The sequence below is a fragment of the Rana temporaria genome, chromosome 5 (assembly GCF_905171775.1).
Source record: "Rana temporaria chromosome 5, aRanTem1.1, whole genome shotgun sequence".
In the NCBI taxonomy this organism is placed as follows: domain Eukaryota; kingdom Metazoa; phylum Chordata; class Amphibia; order Anura; family Ranidae; genus Rana; species Rana temporaria.
In genome coordinates this window covers 157,070,746-157,094,642 of record NC_053493.1, presented here as the reverse complement: position 1 = coordinate 157,094,642, position 23,897 = coordinate 157,070,746, and the positions used below count along the sequence as shown (strand labels likewise).

General features: G+C 41.6%; 1 protein-coding gene across 1 annotated transcript in view; it reads left to right on the top strand.

The window, feature by feature from the left end:
* Window positions 1–23,897, top strand: part of ITGA9 (integrin subunit alpha 9) — a 487,954-nt gene that overhangs the window by 358,395 nt on the left and 105,662 nt on the right. The window contains exon 18 of the mRNA XM_040353279.1: window positions 8,343–8,493. Coding sequence (XP_040209213.1) covers window positions 8,343–8,493 — 151 coding nt within the window. The remainder of the gene's footprint in view (window positions 1–8,342; window positions 8,494–23,897) is intronic.

Here is a 23,897-nt window from a genome sequence, read left to right as displayed (position 1 = left end):
TGAAAAGTGCTTAAATTATGTCTTCAATTTGTGCTTCACCACTAGTGTATACATAATGGACCAGCAATACATAATGAGTGTGCCTTTGATAACTTGGGGTATCACCTGTTTTCAAATAGCAGGTGAAAAGGTCCACACATGTTGCTTAAAGGAAAAGACCAGCCACTTGCCTCACAGATTATTTTTCTCTCTCCCCAGCAGCCCAGAACCAAAAAAGATGTAAAAGTAAGACGCTACCACATGACCAAATAACGTTTCCAAAATAGTGTAATTCCGTTTTAACTATTAAATAGAACAAATTATAAACAATATTGCACTTAGATTTTATGGTGCTCAGGCCACCACCAACATAGACAGCCTGGTTTGTATTCAATGCCTTTTTTTACCGCCTGATGGGCTTTCACACTGGAGAAACAGCAGCGGCTGTTACAGGTCGGTTTGTTGGCGCTATTTTTAGCATTATAGCGCCTGCAAACCGACCCAGTGTGAAAGGGGTCTAACAAATGCAATCCAAACTCCAGCTCACGCTTTATAATCAATCCTTCTGGGATAAAGGTTTTGCATCAACAAATAAAAGCTGATGATTGTAAGCATCTCTGTCAGTGATAAATGGTTTGTCTCAACCCTATAAACTGGTACATTGGGAAGAGTGCTTGATCTCTTGATAAACAACAGATCACTAGATGAAAATAGAAGAAAGCCTAAAAAGAGAAAATGAATGCAGCTATCACATCTAAGAATTGGTAAGCTGCAATATAATATATGTTTTCTTTTGGGTTTAATACAGCTTTAAAACATGGAATATCATCAATTATCATCTCTAAATATATGTATAATTAGTAATCAATCATGTATTGCATATACCTCAGCACAACCTAACCACAATAATTGTATTCCCATTGGATGCTCAGATCAAAATCTGATTGTATCAAACCTAATGAACAACAAAACATTGCAATAAATAAGTAAGCATATATCAATATCATATATATTATTACTGTACTGTATATACAGAATCTCACAAAACTGAGTACACTCCTCACATTTTTGTAAAAATGTATTATATCTTTTCATGTGACAACACTGAAGAAATTACACTTTACTACAATGTAAAGTAGTGAGTGTACAGCTTGTATAACAGTGTCAATTTGCTGTCCCCTTAAAAAAAAATTGGTCTGCATGGCTGTCGTCCCAGAAGGAAGCCTCATCTAAAGATGATGCACAAGAAAGCCTGCAAACAATTTGCTGAAGACAAAGCAGACTAAGGACATGAATTACTGGAACCATGTTCTGCGGTCTGATGAGACCAAGATAAACTTATTTGGTTCAGATGGTGTCAGGCGTGTGTGGCGGCAACCAGGTGAGGAGTACAAAGACAAGTGTGTCTTGCCTACAGTCATGCATGGTGGTGGAAGTATCATGGTCTGGGGCTGCATGAGTGCTTCCGGCACTGGGGAGCTACAGTTCATTGAGGGAACCATGAATGCCAACATGTACTGTCACATCCTGAAGCAGAGCATGATCCCCTCCCTTCAGAGACTGGGCCCCAGGGCAGTATTCCAACATGATAATGACCGCAAACACACCTTCAAGTTGACCACTGCCTTGCTAAAGAAGCTGAGGGTAAAGGTAATGGACTGGCCAAGCATGTCTCCAGACCTCAACCCTATTGAGCATCTGTGGGGCATCCTAAAATGGAAGGTGGAGGAGCACAAGGTCTCTAACATCCACCAGCTCTGTGATGTCGTCATGGAGAAGTGGAAGAGTGGCAACCTGTGAAGCTCTGGAGAACTCCATGCCCAAGAGGGTTAAGGCAGTGCTGGAAAATAAAGATAGCCACACAAAATATTGACACTCTGTGCCCAATTTGGACATTTTCACTTAGAGGTGTACTCACTTTTGTTGCCAGCGGTTTAGACATTAATGACTGTGTGTTGAGTTATTTTGAGGAGACAGAAAACGTACACTGTTATACAAGCTGTACACTCACTACTTTACATTGTAGCAACGTGTCATATCCTTAGTGTTGTCACATAAAAAAATATAATAAAATATTTACAAAAATGTAAGGGGTGTACTCACTTTTGTGAGATAATTTATGTGTTGGGATTACTGCAATGACATAGAAGGGCTGCAGAAATCAAAGTAGAATGATACGAGGAACAGTATTTTTCACTTTAGTTACGTGAGGAATGCAGTGATGTCATCTGTGATGTCATTGAGTTTTTCTGTGCGCTTTAGCAGCACTGGACTCTGCCTTCCCCTGCAGTTACAGAATGCTGCAATGGTGATCTATTGCTTGCTAATAACAGCAGATGAGTCGGTCCTGATCCAGATTCCCCCAAAAAGATTTTTTTTTAAATAATAGCCTCTTCTTATTAGTCCCAAAGTCCAAACAAACACATTGAACATTATCGATCAGTTGCACAAAGCTTTCACAATGAGATTCAGCATTTCAGGAAGAACAACCTGAAAAAATAGCGTCTCATTATTATTTGCATAAACTTGCATGTGCGGCACTAAAAAACAATGTACGCTTTTGTAATGTAATGTCAATGGGGCATGAATTGAAAGGTAAATTTAGGGTATTTCTATTATGCTGTATTGAATACAAATTGCACCTTTTCTTGAATTCAGCAGATACTGACAATTATATTTTTGGGATCAATACATCCAGGGGTCAAGTCCTGGGGAAAAAAGTGTGGGAACTCCCACCCAAACTCCACTCCCACCAAAAAAAAAATTATACGCTCATATGCATAATTACTAAACCGCATGTTTGTTTTTTTCGATCCACTGTACCTTAGTAATCCTTTATGTTACTGACCGCTTCCTGTATATGGTAGTGTGCGGGTATTCCGTCACTTCCTCGATGCCGCAATGTCTCCTGGGAGCTTTTGTCATTGTTCCCAGGAGACATTGCGGAGGTCTGCCGCGAGTTATCGTGGGAACTTTAAGCAAGTTCTTTCTAAATCCCGCGATAACTGCGGCAGACCTCCGCAATGTCTCCTGGGAACAATGACAAAAGCTCCCAGGAGACATTGCAGGATCGAGGAAGTGACGGAATACCCGCACACTACCCGATGAATCCAAATACAGGAAGCGGCCAGTAACATAAAGGATTACAAAGGTTCGCCTGCCCCTGACAGTGACTCGAGCTGGGCATCGCCACTTAGTGAAGGATTGGCTCGGAGCGGCTCGGCTGCTCTAGTCCTGCAAAGGGAACTGCGTTCCTGCTGTGAAACAAGTGCAGGAACTCCGTTCTCACGCGTTCCCGCAGGACTTGAGCCCTGAATACATCCCATATTTTTGGGATGAATAATGTAGTGTCACCTAATTATGTAAAGGAAGTATTAAAAATCACTGGAAAAAGTCTTGAGTTTATTTATTATGCATTATTGGCAACCTAACGTAATACAAACTTTTGCAACACATTAGGTTGGTCTTTAGGGTAGGCAGGTATGCCTTTTAAACATGCATCACTAATAATCAATAACATTTTACATTTTTCCATTGATCGGTGGCTGACTTCGGGGCTAAACTATACTGAATATAACAGAAGCAAATGCCTAGTTCTAAGTTATAGTTTATGAAATGTGATGATTTATCATAAAATTGCAGTATGCTTTGGCTCATTCACTTACAAGCTATTAGGCTACAAATAAGTGTTTATGTACTTGGTATTATACAGGCTGTGTGCTCAATGAAATCCATTTTAGAAGGGATGTTTTTGCATTCAGCAGAGACCACTTTATGACTTTGCAGTTAGTATGGAAGATTTATAGCAGATGCTGAAGTTGGCTGGCATGCTATGTATTTGTAGCATGAGCTATACATAACTGCAAGCTCAACCTTAGTTATGTAAGAGGAAGAAATATCAGCTTGCTCCCCAGCAGTGTCCTTTCTTTCTCATTGAATGGATGAGTGATTACTTCCATGTGTCCTATTCCAGAATGAACCAAGCAATTCTTTTTAACTTGAAATACTGTATGATTTACCTATAACTAATAATCAACAAGTCACGAAGTCTGCTGTATTACAACATTCACATATCTTTCTATCTATAGATACTGCACTCAGTTTATTTCTCATGCATTATTTTGTGAGTGTTTTGTGATATATTACAACCTCACAGTTCTCATAAATGTCACTGCATACCAATCCATTTTATTCTATCAGTTTCACGTTGTTCCGTACCCTGCAGGAGGTAACACCTGGCCTCTCTGCAGATATCATAATGTAGAAGTAGCTAGAGTACTAGTTGTATGCAAGTCTTTAAGTAAATCTACCAGTAAAAATTGTTGACCTTCTCTTTTATAAATCTGCAAAAAAGTTATATTAACCACTTAAGACCCGGACCAATATGCAGGTTAAAGACCTTGCCCCTTTTTGCGATTCTGCACTGCGTCGCTTTAACTGACAATTGCGCGCGACGTGGCTCCCAAAAAAAATTGGCGTCCTTTTTTTCCCACAAATATAGCTTTCTTTTGGTGGTATTTGATCACCTCTGCGGTTTTTATTTTTTGCGCTATAAACAAAAATAGAGTGACAATTTTGAAAATAATGCAATATTTTTTACTTTTTGCTACCTATTTTTGAAAATATAATATATAATAAATATCCCCAAAAAAGATATAAAAAACATTTTTTTTCCTCAGTTTAGGCCGATACGTATTCTCTTACCTATTTTTGGAACAAAAAAAAACGCAATACGCGTTTATCGATTGGTTTACGCTAAATTTATAGTGTTTACAAAATAGGGGATAGTTTTATGGCATTTTTATTAATATTTATTTTTTTTACTACTAATGGCAGCGATCAGTGATTTTTTTTGTGACTGTGACATTATGGCGGACACATCGGACAATTTTGACACATTTTTGTCATACTGTGAAAATGACAATGCAGTGAAGGAGTTAACCGCTAGGGGGCTCTGTTGGGGTTAAGTGTGACATCATGTGTGTTTCTAACTGTAGGGGGGCGGATCTGGATGTGTGACATCAGTGATCGTCGTTCCCTATATCAGGGAATAGACGATCACTGACATTGCCACAGTGAAGAACGGGGAAGGTGTGTTTACACACACCTCTCCCCGCTCTTCAGCTCCTGTGACCGATCGCGGGACACCGCCAGCGATCGGGTCCTGCGGGTGTGGTCACGGAGCTTCGAACCGGGTCGTGTGCGCGCGACCCACGGCTGGGCACTTAACAGGGGCATATATATACGTCCCTGTGCCCAGCCGTGCCATTCTTCCGACGTATATCGTCGTGCGGCGGTCCTTAAGTGGTTAATATACAGCAGAAATTGTGTTTTGGTAGCCTTACCAATAACAAGTTGACCAATAGTATTCTTCTTCTTTGCCCACATAAAAAAACTGTTCAGAACTGGTAATGGTCCTAAACCACTATGTTCATTAATCAAATAATATAAATGTGAAAACTTTTAAACGTTTTAATTGGTGGCTTTATGTGTAATCTTTATAATATGAACCATCATTGTTTGGCCAGAAAACAGTCCTGTTGTTAAAGCGGAGTTCCAACCACAATTAGCATTTTTTAAATGTATGTCCTTTCATCCTGCGTTTTTATAATATAAATCCAGTCACTTACTATTTTACAATCCGCCACCGATCCGCATAGATATTAAAAAAAGATAGTTTATAAAACTATGTCTACACCGTTGTCATTTTGCTTGTGGGCATTGTAAAGCCTACAAGCACTTACTTCCTGGAAGTCTTGGATGGGGAGTGATAATTGAACAGCGCACTGCATCCTGGGAAATGATGACACACATTTCCCAGGAGCATTAGAGGGAGATGATGTCAGAATCCTAGGTGCTTTCAAAGGCAGATTTTGTGGGACCGCATAGCAACAGGCATTTCCAGATGAGTAAAAAAAAAAAACATTTTTATTTTTTTACTTTTTTAGGTCTAATGAGCACAATAATGAAAAAAAACATTTTTGGCATGGAAACTCCACTTTAAGTTTAAAGACACAGCAGGTTGTGTTATAATAATGCTCGATCCCCATTATCCTGGGCCAGTCACAAAGGTTTTAATTCTGAATAAACATCACTTCCATTTTAACATTGAACAAGACCAAATTCTCAATTAGAATATCTTCACAGTAGGGGACAATAAGCCAAAGCTTGGGACATAGTCTAGCAGATGCAATGTCTGCAGCTACTAAAATGCTGGCTAGACAGGTTTGAGACAGATTTGCCATGCAAGCACCACCCAGCTCGACAAAAGTCAATTTAAAAATTGACTGAGCTAGGTGGAAAATGATTGTCCAGAGAGTGATTCATATTCTACAATTCATTCTGATAGAATGCAGAGAGTCATTGATATCTTGGGTCTCTTTGGGTCTGTACCAGTTATGGTAGTAAGCGTGAGTGTTTGGGTTTAAACACTCCTAGTGTCATATTGAAGGAAAATATGAAGTATATTAAAGCCAAAAGTCTTCTCAAGGATCAATTTCTTCCTAGCGAGGGTGTTCAGATAAAATATATACAAAATACGCAAATCCTTTAAACAACATACTTGGGGAATTCCTTAAAGTTGTACATGGTGTTATAGAAGGTTAAGATTTTCTTGAACAGTCTCGGCAACACTAGCGCACAATTGATTTTTTTCTTATACAATTAGCTTGGCTTGAATACATAATGTGTACTGTACTTATATATTCCCCTAAAGTGTCAAAAGTTCAAAACCAATAAATAGATTTCAAAGAAAATAAATAATTAGTCCCCTGCGCTACTATGTGTAGAAATGTACTGTAAAGGCAATGTTTGAAGGTCTGCTGCTATATACCCAATACGTGTTCCAAGATAGTGTAAAATAGCTCAAGATGGTAAAGCGCTCCCGTCTGCATAACTGGTATAATACTATATAAAAAAAATCATAAACAGTGACACAATATGCAGTATAAAGACAGCAAAATAATGGCAGAAAAAAAACTAATATAAGTGTATATACATGAAAATGTATATAGAAAAAATATGGTGTCACTTTATATCAAATCTGTGGTAATGCATTCCGGTGTATCACCACTAAAACACAAATATCCAGAAACAGGGCACACAGCAGAACATAGGTTACATCATGAAGCACACAGCAGATCATGGGGTGCATCATGAAGCTCACAGCAGGGCATAGGGCACACAACAGGTCATGGGGCACATTACAGGGTATACAGCAGAACATGGGGTACACCATGAGGCACACAGAAGAGCATGGGGCACACAGCAGGGCATGGGGCACATCACATGGCATACAGAAAAACATCAGGAACATCATGGGGCTCACAGCAGGGCATGGGCACATCATAGGGCACACAGCAGTACATGGGGCACACAGCAGGGCAAAGGGCACACAGAAGAACATGGGGCACACAGCAGGGCATAGGGCACATCATGGGGCACACAGCGGAACACGGGGCACATCATGGGGCTCACAGCAGGGCTTGGGGCAAATCATGGGGCACACAGCTGAACACGGGGAACATCATGGGGCACACAGCAGGACATACGGTACACAACAGAACATAGGGCATATCATTGGGGTTCACAGCAGGGCTTGGGGAAAATCATGGGGCACACAGCAGAACATGGAACACAAGGCAAAACATGTGACACATCCTGGGGCTCACAGCAGGGCAAAACACATACAGCAGGGCATGGGGCACATCACATGGCATACACCAGAACATCAGGAACATTTTGGAGCTCACAGCAGGGCATGGGGCACATGGCACACTGCAGAACATGGGGCATATCATGGGGTACACAGCAAAACATGGGGCACACAGCAGAACATGGGGCACATCAAGGGGCTCACGGTAGAGCATGGAGCACACCATGGGGAAAACAGCATAACATGGGGCACACAGCAGGGCATATCAAAAGACATGGAGAAGACAGCAGGATACAGGGCACACTGCATGGTACAGGGCACACAACATTTTAGAGGGCACATAGCAGATCACATATTAGGGGCTATTTGTGCAGAAATTCAGAAAAAACGCTAACTGCTAAATAAAATATTTTCTCACAACTGTACATTGCAGACCAAGGCTGCCAGCACTTTAGGTTTAGTTGTGAACCTATATGACAACATTTGTTGACACATGCTAGTATTTTCTTAATGACTAATGAACCAAATATAGACCTTGCAGTGTTCTATGCATTTAAAATGATGGTTTAAAGATGCCCATGAGCTGTGTACAAGATGCAGTTAATAAACGCACGTTCTGAATAAAAACGAATGAATATATAATCTTAACATGCTCTGGTTAGCTATAAATAGGAAGTTAAAAATAATCTGTTTATTTGTATTATTACAGCTTTGACTCAAAAACCGAGTATTTGGCATTGGGAGCTGTGAAGAACATTTCCCTTAATATCACAATTTCCAACAAAGGAGATGATGCTTATGACACAAATGTCTTCTTCAATTTTTCAAAGGAGCTGTACTTTATTAAAATGTGGCAAGAGGTAAGAAATGATGTGCATGTTGTTAACGGTCTTCTTTATTCATACTGGGCAACTTTCTTTCTAGTAAAGCTGTAAGACCAAGTTTACATGTGTGCCCTTTTGTCTGTTTTTAAACATACTGTGGGGGTAATTTACGAAAGGCAAATCCACTTTGCACTACAAGTCCACTTGGAAGTGCAGTCACTGTAGATCTGAGGGGTAGATCTGAAATGAGGGGAAGCTCTGCTGATTTTATCATCCAATCATGTGAAAGCTAAAATGCTGTTTTTTATTTTCCTTGCATGTCCCCCCCCAGATCTACAGGGACTGCACTTCCAAGTGCGCTTGTAGTGCAAAGTGGATTTGCCGTTCGTAAATAACCCCCTGTATGTTGTAGTGCATTTACACACATTTTCATTATGCTTTTGGGCATCACAGCGCATATAAAATGCAGAGAAAAACTGACATATCTCATTTGTCAAACCGCACTGCATGACTTTGTGTGGGTATGCCAACCCTTGTTTTTCCAAGTATAGTTTCATTCTTATAATAAAGCACCCTCACCAGTCCGTGGAAGTTTTCAAAAGCCTTTTCCATCTTTGTATTCTGGTTTCAATGCTGTATCTATGATTGGCATGTTTTAATGCTCAAATTATTAAATTACTTCTTGCTCCTTGCTTCTCATTGCTACTGTTATTCTTTGTGGATTGTAAGAAGTTTCTGACCTAAATAAAGAATTCCAAAAATAAAAATGCAAAGGTATAAATAGGGTCTAATTGAGCAGAGTGGGTTCTAGTTGTTCAGTGTTATTTGTATGAATATATATACAAGCTACAGTGGTTTTTAAGCAGCCTTTCTCAACCTATTGGAACCCCTGCTTAAACCAATTTTTCAGGCATCAGTGGAAAAAATGGCCATTACATTCGTGGATAGTAAAGATAATGGATCTCATACCAGTGGTGGTCAAACTGCCACCCTTACACACAGCTAAATCATCAAAGATCATTGATATATATATTTTTTTAAAGTGTATTTTGTGCGTGTACTCGAGAGAGGAGCCGGACTGCAGTAGTTGGGAGTAGGCAGGCCTCCCCCAGAGGCAATCTGCCACCTTTCTCCATGCCCCGGGTGGCAATGGCGGGTGTGTGAGGGGGTCCTCCCACACAGCCCGCCCTACCTGCCCGCTTTGAAGCCCAACGGGACAGAGGGACTCCCTATAAGGGAGTGAGAGGATCTAGCCCGCTCAACCAGCCCCGTTAGTCCTTCGCCTCTCTTTTTAGAGACCGCGTGGTCAAAGTGCGTGCATGTTAACCCAATTTCGAGTGCGTGTAAGTGTGGTGGTTTTTGTGGGAGGGGGGTGGGCGTACTAAGCGCAGGCTTACCTCGCATAGCACACCCACCAGGAGCCGGGCTGAGACCACCAAACTCAATTCACATGTAGCCGAGACCAGGATCCGAACCCCTAGCTGCAGAGGTGAATGGCTTGTCAGCGCAGTGCCAATCGCGTTGAGCCACTGCAGCTCCCTCAAAGATCATTGATATAATACAGTTGGATCTTTCAAGTTACGTTGGCCCCAGAACTATAAAGGCACCATCAAATAGGTGGACAATCAGCCATAGCTCGAGAAACCTCTAACCGCTTCTTGAGGAACCCTAGGGTTCCATGGCACCCTAGTTGAGAATGGTTGATTTAAATACATTAAAAGTAGAATTATCTGCAGTTTTATCCAGGAATATTAAACTTTGCTATGTGTAGTACTTTAAACAAGGCTTTCCTAGTATAGAGTAGAGACCATTTATTCAGTGGTGGTATTTTTTTCCCTCGTACATCCATCTAGGAGGGAAATGATATGTTTTAAATTACATATTCCTTTTCAGCAAGAACCCACTATTATTATTATTACTTATATTATAATACAGGATTTATATAGCGCCAGTTTACTATATAGTGCTCGGGCCCTGATAACAGGTATGTCGAACCAGCAAGAGCACAATGGCCTATATTCAGATGAAGGTGTTTCTCTGTAAAAGATTACAGGTTTAGGTATCTTTGTTTTTTTAAATCAGAATAAAGTTTATTAACAACTTTTAACTGTACAATAAACAATGCACATTCCGAAGTATTACATTTATACAATACCTTCACAGAATACAATGTAGAATAATGTTCTTGTACATAGCCATAGCAGGTTTATAAAACAGATTGAACCTGAGATGCCATTAGACGTTATATCTCAGTGTATGCATCCCTAGATGTGGTTTAGGAAGACATTCTCATCATATCTCTTCCCCAGTACTTTAAATTAAACTCACTCCAAGAGTGAGGACACACTGAGTGGTTGAGTTCCCAGGTTAAGTTAATAGCCTGTCAAGAATTAGGTCTAATGGAGCCAAACCAGGGGTAGCTAGTCAGCATCCCCAGATCTTATTGAGCCTCTATGCTGATATATCAAGCACTCATATCTCAAAGCTAATCCCACATTGGCTAGCCACATCTCTAAAGTTGTAGAGGTTTGAGAGATCCAATGTTGCAAGATAAGCTTGCAAGCTTTGAACAGTGCCTTGGACACCGGCTCTCGGCCATATTTGTCTGTTATAACCTCATCCAGTATACCCAATAAGCACGGTTTAGGGTCAAGAGATACAGCTACTTGAAAAGTGTTGTTCCTGTTTCCTATGCCAGTCCAAAAGCGGTGCAACTTTGGGCACGCCAAAGGATATGTATCAGGTCCCCATTAGCGCCCTTGCATCTCGCACACAATAAGTCTGGGCGGAGTTCAAAAGCAAACAATTTAAGTGGGGTACGATGAACCCACAATAATATATATATATATAGTTGGGACAGTCTTTGGCCTCCAACCACTGATCCCCATCTATATCACCCACATCCTCCACCCATTTTTCCATAGCTGTGGTTGGCAGGTACTCTGGTAGCAGCATCACATAGCATCTGGAAATGAACACTTTAGTGCAGGCATGTCCAAAGACCGGCCCACTGGCCAGTTGCGGCCCGTGGTCCGGTTTTATACGGCCCCCACTTGCAATTTGCTTTTATCACTTTTGTGGCCTCCAAGCTCCGCACAGGGTAAGGATAGGCTAGGTTTTCAAAATAAATAATAATACAATATATATATATATATATATATATATATATATATATATAGTCTTTAATCCCTGAGTGTCTCTCACTGATAAGCTGGGCATGTTGCTGAGGTGTGTTCCAAAGCCTGTTGGGAAGCTGACAGCACACAGCGCCAAAAACAGACACTGAGTCATTTCCCGGTCCACAGCTGCAGAGCTCTCAGTGTCTCGGTGCCTGTGATTGGCGGAGTTGCTGCGACCTGTCAGCATCCTAGCGGGCTTGCCCAAGGTCCTCCTTGCAGTGAGAGGCACTTGAGGATTTCTCAGGAGATAAGATAAGTTTACTACTGTAACAGATAAAGCAAATATTTAAATATATATACTTAACGTGATTGTAGCCATATTAGTGCAATTTTCCCTCAGAGATTTTTTTTTCTCTTCTTGTTTTGTTTCAACATTCTGCCCAAAAATGTGTGAATCAGTACTGCTTGGACCTTGAAGAAGGGGACATACCCCGAAAGCTTGTCCTGAAAAATTGTATGTTAGTGCAAATAAAAAAAGTATCACGGGCAATACTAAATATATATAAGAATTTAAAAAAACAAGCTCATCCTTGCCCTGATTGGAAATTGGGTGCCACAGAAGAGATAAGGGCAAATAAGGGCAAATTACAAGTGGGGGGCCACAGAAGAGATAAAGGCCAGATTTTTCAGGGGATAAAGAAGAGAACATATATAGAGCTAGATTCACGTAGCTTTTACGTCGGTGTATCTATTGATACGCCGCGTAAGTCAGAAGATGCGCCGTCGTATCTATGCATGCTATTCATGGAGCTAGATACGCCTGAATTTCAGCTTCCTCCGACCGACGTAAGTGTTAGTACGCCGTCGTATCTAGGGTGCATATTTACGCTGGCCGCTAGGGGCGCTTCCGTAGATTTACGCATAGAATATGTAAATGACCTAGATACGCCGATTCACGAACGTACTTGCGCCCGCTACGCCGTTTACGTAAGGCTTACGTCCGGCGTAACGTTACCCCTGCTATATGAGGCGCAGCCAATGTTAAAGTATGGACGTCGGAACAGCCGTCAAATTTTACGTTGTTTATGTAAGTGGTACGTGAATGGGGCTGTGCGTAGGTTACGTTCACGTCGAAAGCATTTTGCGGAAGTATCTTACTGAGTATATGCGACGTGACTCTGAGCATGCGCGCGCATGTGCCTTTCGTTCAAGAAAACATTTACATGGGGTCACGGCTAATTTGTATAAAACATGCCCACTACCTTCCACTTTTAAATTAGGCGGGCTTACGCCTGCCTAGTTACACTACACCGGCGCAACGTACGGCGCCAGATCTTTGTGAATAATGATCTGGGCGCCCTATTTTACGTCGGCGTAGCGCATATGAGATGCGCTACGCCGGCCAAAATATACGCCAAGCTACGTGAATCTAGCTCATATTTTTTACAACCTGAGCTCATTCTTACCCTGAGCGGAGCTCGGGGATTTGTTGGGGACCAAAGAGGAGATATATATATATATATATATATATATATATATATATATATATATATATATTTCACCACACACAGCCTTAAAGGTAGGAGAATTATTTTTGGTCAGTGTATTAGAGCTCGGACAAAGACACTTACCCCAAATTTTAATGGTTCAAAGAATGTCAGGCAAAATGGCAATTCTGGCCCTCTTTCAAAAAGTTTGGACACCCCTGCTTTAGTGGATGTGGATTGCTGCATCATAATAAAAAGAGGACTGGGAGATGGCACCGAATGCTCTAAGAATGCTTTTGCTTTAATGGCGTGGGGGAAGTACATTTTGTTTGACAAACCATATCTGGGAAAATGGGAGCAACCTGCCACTGCTTAAAGTGTGACTGAGGTTAGTAAAACCATAGACTCGCCACTGGGCTGCACACTGCAGCTTTGCCAGTTCCGGGTGAGTATTGTTGTTCCAGATGGGGCTGTAACTAGTAAATCCTGACACCCCATTTCTAGTTTTTTTGCTGGGGTACCTTTTGTTGGACTTTAAGAAGAGCTGGGCCTCAAGGGTTTCCAGGAGAGTCTGAGCCTCTACACAGTGTAACGCCACAGCTAATGTGGAATCAGTGTGTGTTTTCCCCTCAGGCCAATACATTATTCATGCCATTCAGCAGCTGCTGCAGCTGGGCTGCCAGGTATTACAGCCAGGAGTTTGGGAAATATAGACCCCCCCATTATCCTTGGACCTCTGGAGTTGCTCCAGCCTGACTCTAGCAGGGCCTGATTTCCACGGTAGCAAACGAAATATGGAATTTACCACTCTAAATATTTTAAGGGATATAACCACAGGTGTATTGTTGAAGAAATAGAGCAGCTGGGGCATTAAGATAATTTTTGCTAATTAGCTCTACCCACCAGTGACAGCAGTAGTTTAGACCACAATTTCACCTTATACCTAAAATATGACAGCAGGGGAAATATGTTCAAATGCAATAGTCCACAATTTCAGCCGAGACTATGACCCCAAATATCTGAACTGCTCCAATATAGTCACTGGGCAGAAAGAAGATAGCTGGGGTCAAGAGCTCCATCCAGCGGCAACAGGACTCACTTGGTCCAGTTAATGGTCAAGCCTGAATAAGTGCCATATTTTGTGATTATGCCCATTATTGCCTGCAAAGAGGAGCCTGTATCAAAAGCAGCATGTCATCTGCATACAACATGATCTTTTCATGGAGTGCACCATATTTAAAACCGTCAACCAGAGAGCTAATCCTAATTATATGACTTTTATAGGGGTGCAAGGGCTAATAGTTGGGGGGAGAGAGGACACTCCTGCCTTGCACCCCTACCCTGTGAAAATACCTGTAAGGTCCTGTCACCCTCCCAGATAGCAGCCTGGGTATTCTGATACAATAAACTGACCCATGCAATTAATTTTTCTCTGAAGCCAAAATCTTTTCAGCACTGCTCACAAATAGCACCACTCTACACCATCAAACGCTTTGTTTGCGTCCAGCGACAAAAGCGCTCTCACCCATCCGTTATCAGCTGGTGTTTTCATATTTATATAAAGTTGTCTAAGGGTTGACAGCAATGGATTTGTTAGGCATGAAGCCAGCTGCGGTATCTTTGTTTAATGCTTAACATGAAATCTAAATATGTAGATAATGGGCCGGATTCAGATACATTGGAGTACCTTGTGGCGCGGCGTAACGTATCTCAGATACGGTACGCCGCCGTAACTTAGGGCGCAAGTTCCGTATGCAGAAAGAACTTACGCCCTAAGTTACGGCGGCGTAACGTCTGTGATCTGGCGTAAGCCCGCCTAATTCAAATGGGGATGATGTGGGCGTGGTTTATTTAAATGAACGGTGACCCCGCATATTTTACGTTTTCCCAGTGCGCATGCTCAAAATTACGCCGCAAATCGTCACTGCTTTAGACGTGAACGTAATTTACGTACAGCCCTATTCGCGAACGACTTACCCAAACGACGTAAACTTTTCAAAACTCGAAGCGGGAACGACGTCCATACTTAACATAGGATACCCTTCATATAGCAGAGGTAACTTTACGCTGGAAAACGCCTAACGTAAACGACGTAAAAAAATGCGCCGGGCGGACGTACGTTTCTGAATCGGCATATCTAATTAGCATATTCATTGCGTAAATATACGGAAGAACCACCTAGCGGCCAGCGTAAATATGCAGCCTAAGATACGACGGTGTAAGACACTTACGCCGGTCGGATCTTAGGGAAATTCTGGCGTATTTAGCTTTCTGAATACAGAAAGAAGATACGCCGGCGCTTCGTAGCACTTACGCGGCGTATCAATAGATACGCCGGCGTAAAGGCTATCTGAATCCGGCCCCATGGCTTTACCAGATTATGCTTAAACTTCAATAAATATTGAATTTCTTGCAGGCCTCACTTAAAGGAATGGCCTGCTCTATGATATTGTATTAATCAGAATTTCTTCAACTGTTTTAACAGTTCATCCTTACCTCCAAGGGATTACTTGATTTTATATTGTTTATTGCTATTCTATCCTTGTTATAAAAGCCTTATAATAGCCCCAGGCTTGAAGTCTGTCCTATCTACTACCTGAGCCCAGTTCTGATAACAGAATCTCAGAAAACTGTCATACGGCAAAGGTTCGAAAGAGACTACATGAACCAGAGCTGAATGCATTTTTAATTGGCAGGTTTAACCTTGTTTGGGGGTTTTAACAGAGTGTCAATTATCAGTCGTCTTTTAAGCCAGGGAGGGGGGGGGGGTCAGCCTTCATGGGTCTCCATTACAGATTGTTACCTGGATGACATTTCTGCTCTGACATGTAGAGAATACTAGTAAGTAAATAGCAAAAGAAACTGAAGATTCAGTGATTTTTTTAATATCCAGTCAACTCAAGCAAGGGAAACTGAAGATCCAGTGTTTTTTTTAAATATCCAGTCAAGCCAACCACTTTAACAGATAAGTCAATGTCCACTGTGACCTGGGTGCATAGAGTATGTAAAAAAAAATAATATGTTAAAAGAATCCAGAGTCCAGTGAATTGACACAATGGGAAACCTGGATAAATATGGTCCTAATGCAGCTTCCCACCAATGCAGGTAATCACCTCTTATCACAACTTTTCTTTAACCCCTTAGCTGTGTAATTCACACACACACATTCATGTACGCTTTGCACCTGACATAAGCCTGCAGTGTTCTGTTCCAGACCTTTTTATTTTATATTGTGGAGTATACAACAGGAGGTGATGAAACATGCAAATTTGAGCGGGAACAGAGTTAGGAATTCTGGCAGGGAGATCTTGCTGTTGGAGTATCCAAGACATGTTAGATGCCAGGAGTTCCACCAATAGCTGGATATCTTTTAATGGTGGACTGATCATTTAACCTGTACCTTTGTAGGGAATTACTCAGAACATAGTTACATAGTAAGGTTGAAAAAAGGCACAAGTCCATCAAGTTCAACATAGTCAACTGTATTAATTTGATAGGACAAAAGATAATATGCAAAGGACAGCATTTGTTTGTATCCCATTTAGGCTAGCATTTAATAAGTTGTTCTGGCATATACCATATCACCGCTCATTTCTTTGTTATATAAGTAACCATGAAAAGCTATAGGAAAGCCAGTGATTTTTAAATATTTTTGGAGCGAATAAGCAATTTTGTTGGGGAGTCCATAGTGTGTGGTTAATTATGAATCACAGTTACACTGTTCTATAAAAATGTATTGTATGTGTAAACCAGCATATTTCACTACTATGTCATTATAAAGAGAATTTGCGTGCCTAGTTTTATATGGGTTCCTGATCTCTTACAGTAACACTTTTAAACAAGACTCATGTTTCCTTTTACAAACACAAATAAATGTTCTGATTAAAATGTGTGTCTGTATGCAAAGGTCAACAAGAGCTGCAGACACCATGTTAGTTTTGGACACAACTATCTCGACTTTCCTTATATCACATTTACCCTTTCTTAATATGGGGCCTCCTTGGTATGCTCTGTATAGAAGTATTACAGCTAGCAAAAGGAATGTGTCGTGTTAGTACATTAAATATGTACTTATGTTTTTTTTTTTCAGATTTCACAGATGTACATGTGCAATTTGCCCTTTACCATGTGTGAATATTTATTGTGACAAATACAGTATCTCTCCAGTTTGCATTGAGATCAGTTATTACCTAATCAATGGGACAAGCGAGCTTATAAAACATGCAGCACAAATAAACTTACATTCTTAGATTATTTTTCATTCATATTATTAATAATTAATTCCCCTATTAATGGATTGTTAATATATATTGTAGTTTGTCAAACAGGTTAAAGGATAGTGTACCATATTTTACTGTCACTGTCTGTAATATAATGAATGGGACCTTCTAGAAATGCTTGATAATGTTTCATCACAACTCCTCTTTTAGGAAGATTCCCTGCACAGAATGGGCTAGATTCAGATAGCCTGCCGTGACTTTGTACGGGCGTAGCGTATCTCAGATATGCTACGCCGCCGTAACTTAGTGAGGCAGGTTCTGTATTCACCAAGAACCTGCACCCTAAGTTACGGCGGCGTAGCGTAAATCTGCCGGCGTAAGCGCGCCTAATTCAAATTGTGAAGAGGTGGGCGTGTTTTATGTAAATAAAACATGACCCCACGTAAATTAAGTTTTTGACTAACGGCGCATGCACCGTCCGTGAACGTAACCCAGTGCGCATGCTCCAAATTGACCCGCAAAAAGCCAATGCTTTCGACGTGAACGTAAATTACGCAAAGCCTTATTCGCGAACGACATACGCAAGCGACGTAATCGACGGAAAATATTCGACGCTGGCCCGACATCCATACTTAACATAGGATACGCCTCATATAGCAGGGATAACTTTACGCCGGAAAATGCCTAACGTAAACGATGTAAAAAAAATTGGCGGGCAGACGTACGTTTCTGAATCGGCGTATCTACCTAATTTGCATATTCCTCACAGAAATCGACGGAAGCGCCACCTAGTGCCCAGCGTAAATATGCAACTAAGATACGACGGCGTAAGAGACTTACACCAGTCAAATCTTAGACAAATTCCGGCGTATCTTGTTTTCTGAATACAGAAAAAAGATACGCCGGAGCATCCTAGGTGTATCAATAGATACGCCAGCGTAACTTCTTTCTGAATCTACCCCAGAGTCTCTTAAAAAAAAAACTTTAAACCTTCAATGTGTAGGAAGTCATTGCGGACCTCCTTCCAAAAATGCTAGTTAATTTGGCTCCTGCTAATCCAATGGCCTCAATATTTTAGACTTCCAAGTTAAAGGGGTTGTAAAAATTCTAATCTTTTAAAATAAAAAAATAAAAAACGTATTGTACTTACCTGCTCTGTGCAAGGGTTTTGCACAAAGCAGCCCCAATCCACCATTTCTGGGGTGCCTCCTCTTAATCAGGTGCCCCTACGGAGAGCCGCTTTCCATGGGGGTACGCTCCTGAGCCCTGCTGCTGTGTCCATTGACACAGAAGGCAGGACCGGGCCCTGCTCCCCCTATCCCGGGACACTTGTTTTGAATGCCAATGGCTCCCACTACTATCAATCTATCCAATTAGGACAGAGACAGTGGCTGAAGCCACTGGGCTTATGCTCATTGCTAGAATTGATTGGCTCAGGTAAGAAAAAAGGGGGCGGCTCTGGGAGGAGATGCAGCAAAGAAGGTTTTTCCACCTTGATGCATAGAATGCATTAAGGTGAAAAACCATGAGGCCCCGTACACATGACCGAGTTTCTCGGCAGAATTCAGCCAGAAACTCGGTCGGAGCTGGATTCTGCCGAGAAACTCCGTCATGTGTACACTTTTCAGCGAGGAAAAGTGTACATGTTCCTCGGGCCGAAAAGAGAACATGTTCTCTATTTTCTCGTTAGGCCCCATACACACGTCCGAGGAACTCGACGGGCAAAACATATCGGTTTGCCCGTCGAGTTCCTTGTGAAGCCGCCTAGGATCTCTGCGAGCCGAAATTTCCCATTGAACAACGAGGAAATAGAGAACATGTTCTCTACTTCCTCGCCGAGATCCTCGTCGGCTTCCTCGGCCGAAAGTGTACACAAGGCCGGGTTTCTCGGCAGAATTCAGCTCTGACCGAGTTTCTGGCTGAATTCTTCGTGTGTACGGGGCCTCAGTCAATGGGAAAAGTCGGCCCGCCCGGCGGCTTCCACACTGAACTAGACGAGGAACTCGATGTGTTTGGCACGTCGAGTTCCTCGGTCGTGTGTAGGGGGCCTGAGACTTTGTGCCTGAGCATGGACCATTCAGACGTGAATGTTTAATATAGGAGGTGGAAGGGCTGCTTTTTGTTTCCAGTTCTGCTCAACAAATACTTTTGTGCTTTTTTATTTCTCAGCCTTTGTGGACTACTATATTTGACAGATATGTTGTCTCCCACAGAATTACTACCAGCATATTTTTATATTAAAGTTTTTATATTTAATGTTGTAAAGCAGCTGTGAAAGACAATGAATTAGTTACATAGCATTGGATGCAAGTACTTATTGTTAAATATGATACATATAGCTTGTTTATTGCTATGCTATAAAAGAGGATGATAGGTAGCTGTGGATTTAGCACAGTTTGTGAATTGTTTTAATATAAGTAATCATAGGCACAATTATTTGCCCTAGCATTCTCTTTTTACTGGAAATGTTAACTGTGTCAGAGTCTTTTCCTTTTTAGGCTTTAGCCTGGTATGTTGCCATTCTGTTGTTGATAATATTTTATGTTTCTTAGCAATTAATTGCATGTTACTGTAAGCAAAGAGCACAGTTCATACTCCCCAGAGGAGAGGCTAGAACATAGAAAAATGGTCCCTCTCATACCTGAAAAACAGTTATCCAATTAGCAGCTCACGGTAATATTTACCAGTTGTCCACAGGATGCAAAAATACAGATCAAAAGGATGCTTTTTGGTCAATGCAAAGAATGAGTATGAGAAGCTTTGAGAGATTGTCTGGCAGATTTTGGAGACAATGACGTTAGCTCAGTGGTATTCACTGATGCACATTTTGGCTTAATATTCTAAAGCAGTAAACATATCAAGCAGTTCTCTTATGGTATTTACAAACAGGAAACATTCTCATGTACAGAACAATCCAGATCCAAAAGAACGAGAAATCCCATCCTTATGCCTTGTACACATGATCAGTTTTCCCGGTGGTCAAAAGTCCGAGGGGAAAACCGAGAACCTGCTCGGTTGCTTTTCCCCATGCTTTTCCGACAGGAAAACTGCCTTGACAGCTTTGGTCGGGAAAACTGGCTGTGTGTATGCTTCACTGCAGTTTTTCCCCATAGGAAAACTGCCGAGCAAAAAAACGCAGAGAATCGCGGCGGGGAAAAAAAAAAGAACAAGTTCTCATTTTTTTGCGGGCGGTTTTCCTGTTGGGAAAACTGCTATGGAGCATAAACACGGCCGGTTTTCCCGACCAAAAGAAAACATGGCAGTTTTCCCGTCGGGAAAACCGATCGTGTGTACGAGGCATTAGAATTATAACAGCTCAGTTTTTATCTTACATATGGTTTGCAGAATACAGTAAGTGTGAGTGGTCATTGCTGGCACTCCCTTGTGATGGTGTCTGCTCTGGGTGGTCTTAGTTCACAAACATGTAGTGATAATAATTTCATTTATTTTGGTGATTGTACAGTACTATGAATTGGACTGACGAGTGCTATATCAAGCACTTTATCATTATACAAACATAGCAAACATGAAATAAAGCATATACATAACCTGGGTAAGCATATGCATAGTGAAATACATTTAAAATGTATTAACAAAAAAACATTTAGTATATTTTTTAGTTTTACATTTCTTAGATTCTTTTTTTCTAAAATGGTCTGGGTTTTTGAAATTCCACAATAGACATTTACATTTTTTTTTTTAAATACTGCTAATCTAATGAAAATGTATTCCATAAAAGATGCTTGAGGGCAAGTTCCCAATAAATTGTAATATCTGCTAGTTAGACTAGATTCAATTTGAAACAACTCCAGGCAAAGAGAGACACCAGTCAGTGAACTGCTAAGGGCTCTTTCACACTGGCGGCCCGTTCAGGTCCGCCTGACAGTTTTTTTTGCGGACCTGAACGGCACTCCGTGCTCCTCTATGGAGCCGCGGATGTCAGCGGTGACATGCCCGCTGACATCCAACCCGCTCCGATCCGCCAAAGTGTGACGGAGAAAAAAACCTACTTTTCCATCCGTCTGGCGGATCGGATCGGGTGAACACAGACAGGCGGTCCATGTTCATTCGATCCCCCCATAGGGGAGAGGGGAGAAAAGACAGGGCGGTACCTGCACAGTGTGCGGGGACCGCCCTGTAATCCGCCGGCTCAGCGGGGATCAACGGATCGATCCCCCGCTGAGCAAGCGGAGGTTCACGGGGCGGATCATTACTGATCCGCCCCATGTGAAAGGGGCCTTGCTGTTCAGGAAAAACTACATAGACCCCATGCACATGGGCATAATAAAATACTTCAAACTTTTTGGGTGATTTAGCGTGTAATTATGCATGTTTATGCATTTTTATAAGAACGTGGCGTGGAGCGTAAACTCATTCTACTGGCCATAATACTAATTTATTTTGGTTACTAGAATAAACTTACACTCATATACATGTGTATATGCCACTTTGTAAGTTTATACTCTTAAATTACGCTCAAGCTCTTCTCCGAACGCAAATTTGGTGCGTTCTTTTAAATGCTTCTAAACATGCTCTTAAAATACTAATCAAAACACCCGATGTGCAAGGCCACATAAACTAACATAGAACTGTGTTTAAAGGCATAACAAAAAAAAAATCATGTAAGCCTGTAAAAGCATGATTTTAAAGCCTGTTTGCATTAGAGCATAGTTACAGTATGTTACACTTTTATTTTACCTTAACCATTTGCCGTCCGCCATATAGAAGAATGGCGGTGGCAAAGTGGTTGTGTTATCCTGATCGGACGTCATATGATGTGATCAGGATAACAGAGCCGAGGGCTCGCAGCCCGGCAATCGGAGGTGCTGTGTATCAGTCTGACACCCTGCAACTCTGATTGTGGTATGAAGCCTCTGACAGAGGCTTCTTACCACATGATCAGCTGTGACCAATCACAGTTGATCATTGCGTAAACCAGGAAGTGCCAGTAAACATCTCTCCTCGGTTAACGCTGACAGGGAGAGCTAATTGCCGGCTCTCCCTGTCGGGGGAGGTTTGTGCTGATAACCAGCACATTGATTATCAGCACAGCCCCCATCAAAAGGTGCCCATCAGCTGCCAATCAGTGTCCAACACCTGCCAGCCTGTCCCCATAATGAATGGATGCCAGCACCGATTAGTGCCCACAACAGTACCCACAAAAGTGGCAATCAGTGCCCCATCAGTAATCCCTGTCAGTGCCCCATCAAAGTGCCAATCAGTGCCACTCAGTAATGCCTGTTAGTAGATCTTCATCAGTGTTGCCTATCCAGTGCCACCTATCAGTGCTGCCTACCAGTGCTGTCAGGTCAGAGCTGCCTATCAGTGCCACCTATCAATGCCCACCAGTTTATTTTTTATTTTTAGTATGTTTTTTTTATAGCACAACAATTAAAAACCACAGAGGTGATCAAATACCACCAAAAGAAAGATCTATTTGTGGGAAGGAAATTATAAAAATGTATTTTGGGTACAGTGTTGCATGACTGCACAATTGTCAAAGTGCAACAGCGCTGAAAGCTAAAAATTGTCCTGGGCAGGAAGGAGGGAAAGTGCCTGGTATTGATTTGGTTAGAGAAAACATGTCAGGAATGACATTTAGAAGAATATGAGTTTTATAAATGAACAGGTATGTGTGTGGTGTTGTTCGCTCATATTCTTTATCTGTCAGAGCAGAAATATCATTCTGGTGTCAGATCCCCGCTTACTTCCCACTATATTGCTCCCATGTTGTTCACCATGTGTGACATCTGCTAGTTTCTCCTGCTCTGGTCCCACAGCTCTGCTGATCCTCTGTTTCTCAGTCCCCCGCTCATCTTCCGCTTTAGCATTCCCATGTTGCAAACCTTGTGTGCTGTCTGCTAGTTGCTCTGCTCCTGTCTGGACCGCGCTCACCTTCCTGCCGCTCTGTCCTATCTGGCCCTAATCGCTCCTGTGAATGTTGCTTTTCTCACATACTTTTTGTATGTGAGAAAAAACAAATAGCCTGCATGAGTGTGTTTTCAAATACCTATCCTAATGCAAGTAGGAAAAAAGGGGTCCTCTGATTACCAGATTACTGAAAAATAAGTGGACTAGTGTAGTACAGCTATATCCGGTCTTAAAAACTAAAACTGAACGGAAGATTATTAGTTATTGGTTGCTCTGCTAGTGTGTAATTATTCCTTGCTCAAGATATAATGCCTCTATATAGTTTAGTAGATAATTTTAAGTAGTCTATCTCTCAATGCATTATGACGTAATAATTTCTTTTATATCTGCAGTATTTCTTTAACTATTTAGGAACAATTTTTAAAGTGGGTTTGGTGGTCTAGACAAACATATAGGATATCCTATGTCATGGGCTGACCTACACTTCCTATCGGAACATTTTTTAAAGAGAGGTGTTATGGAAGTGGAAGATCAGACTGCTAACAAGTCTGGTGTAGTTGGTCTGTCTAGAAGGAGAAAGAAGGGATGCATTATTTAAAGCACAGGGTCAGTCTGCTTTGCTTGGAATGAGCTCTTGTACTGTTGAGAGGCTGGTAATAGTACAGCAAACTTAGCTTAAAATACAACTCCCAACTCAGTGCCCAGGTCATTTTACTATGGTATTATTCCACACTAAATAGGTG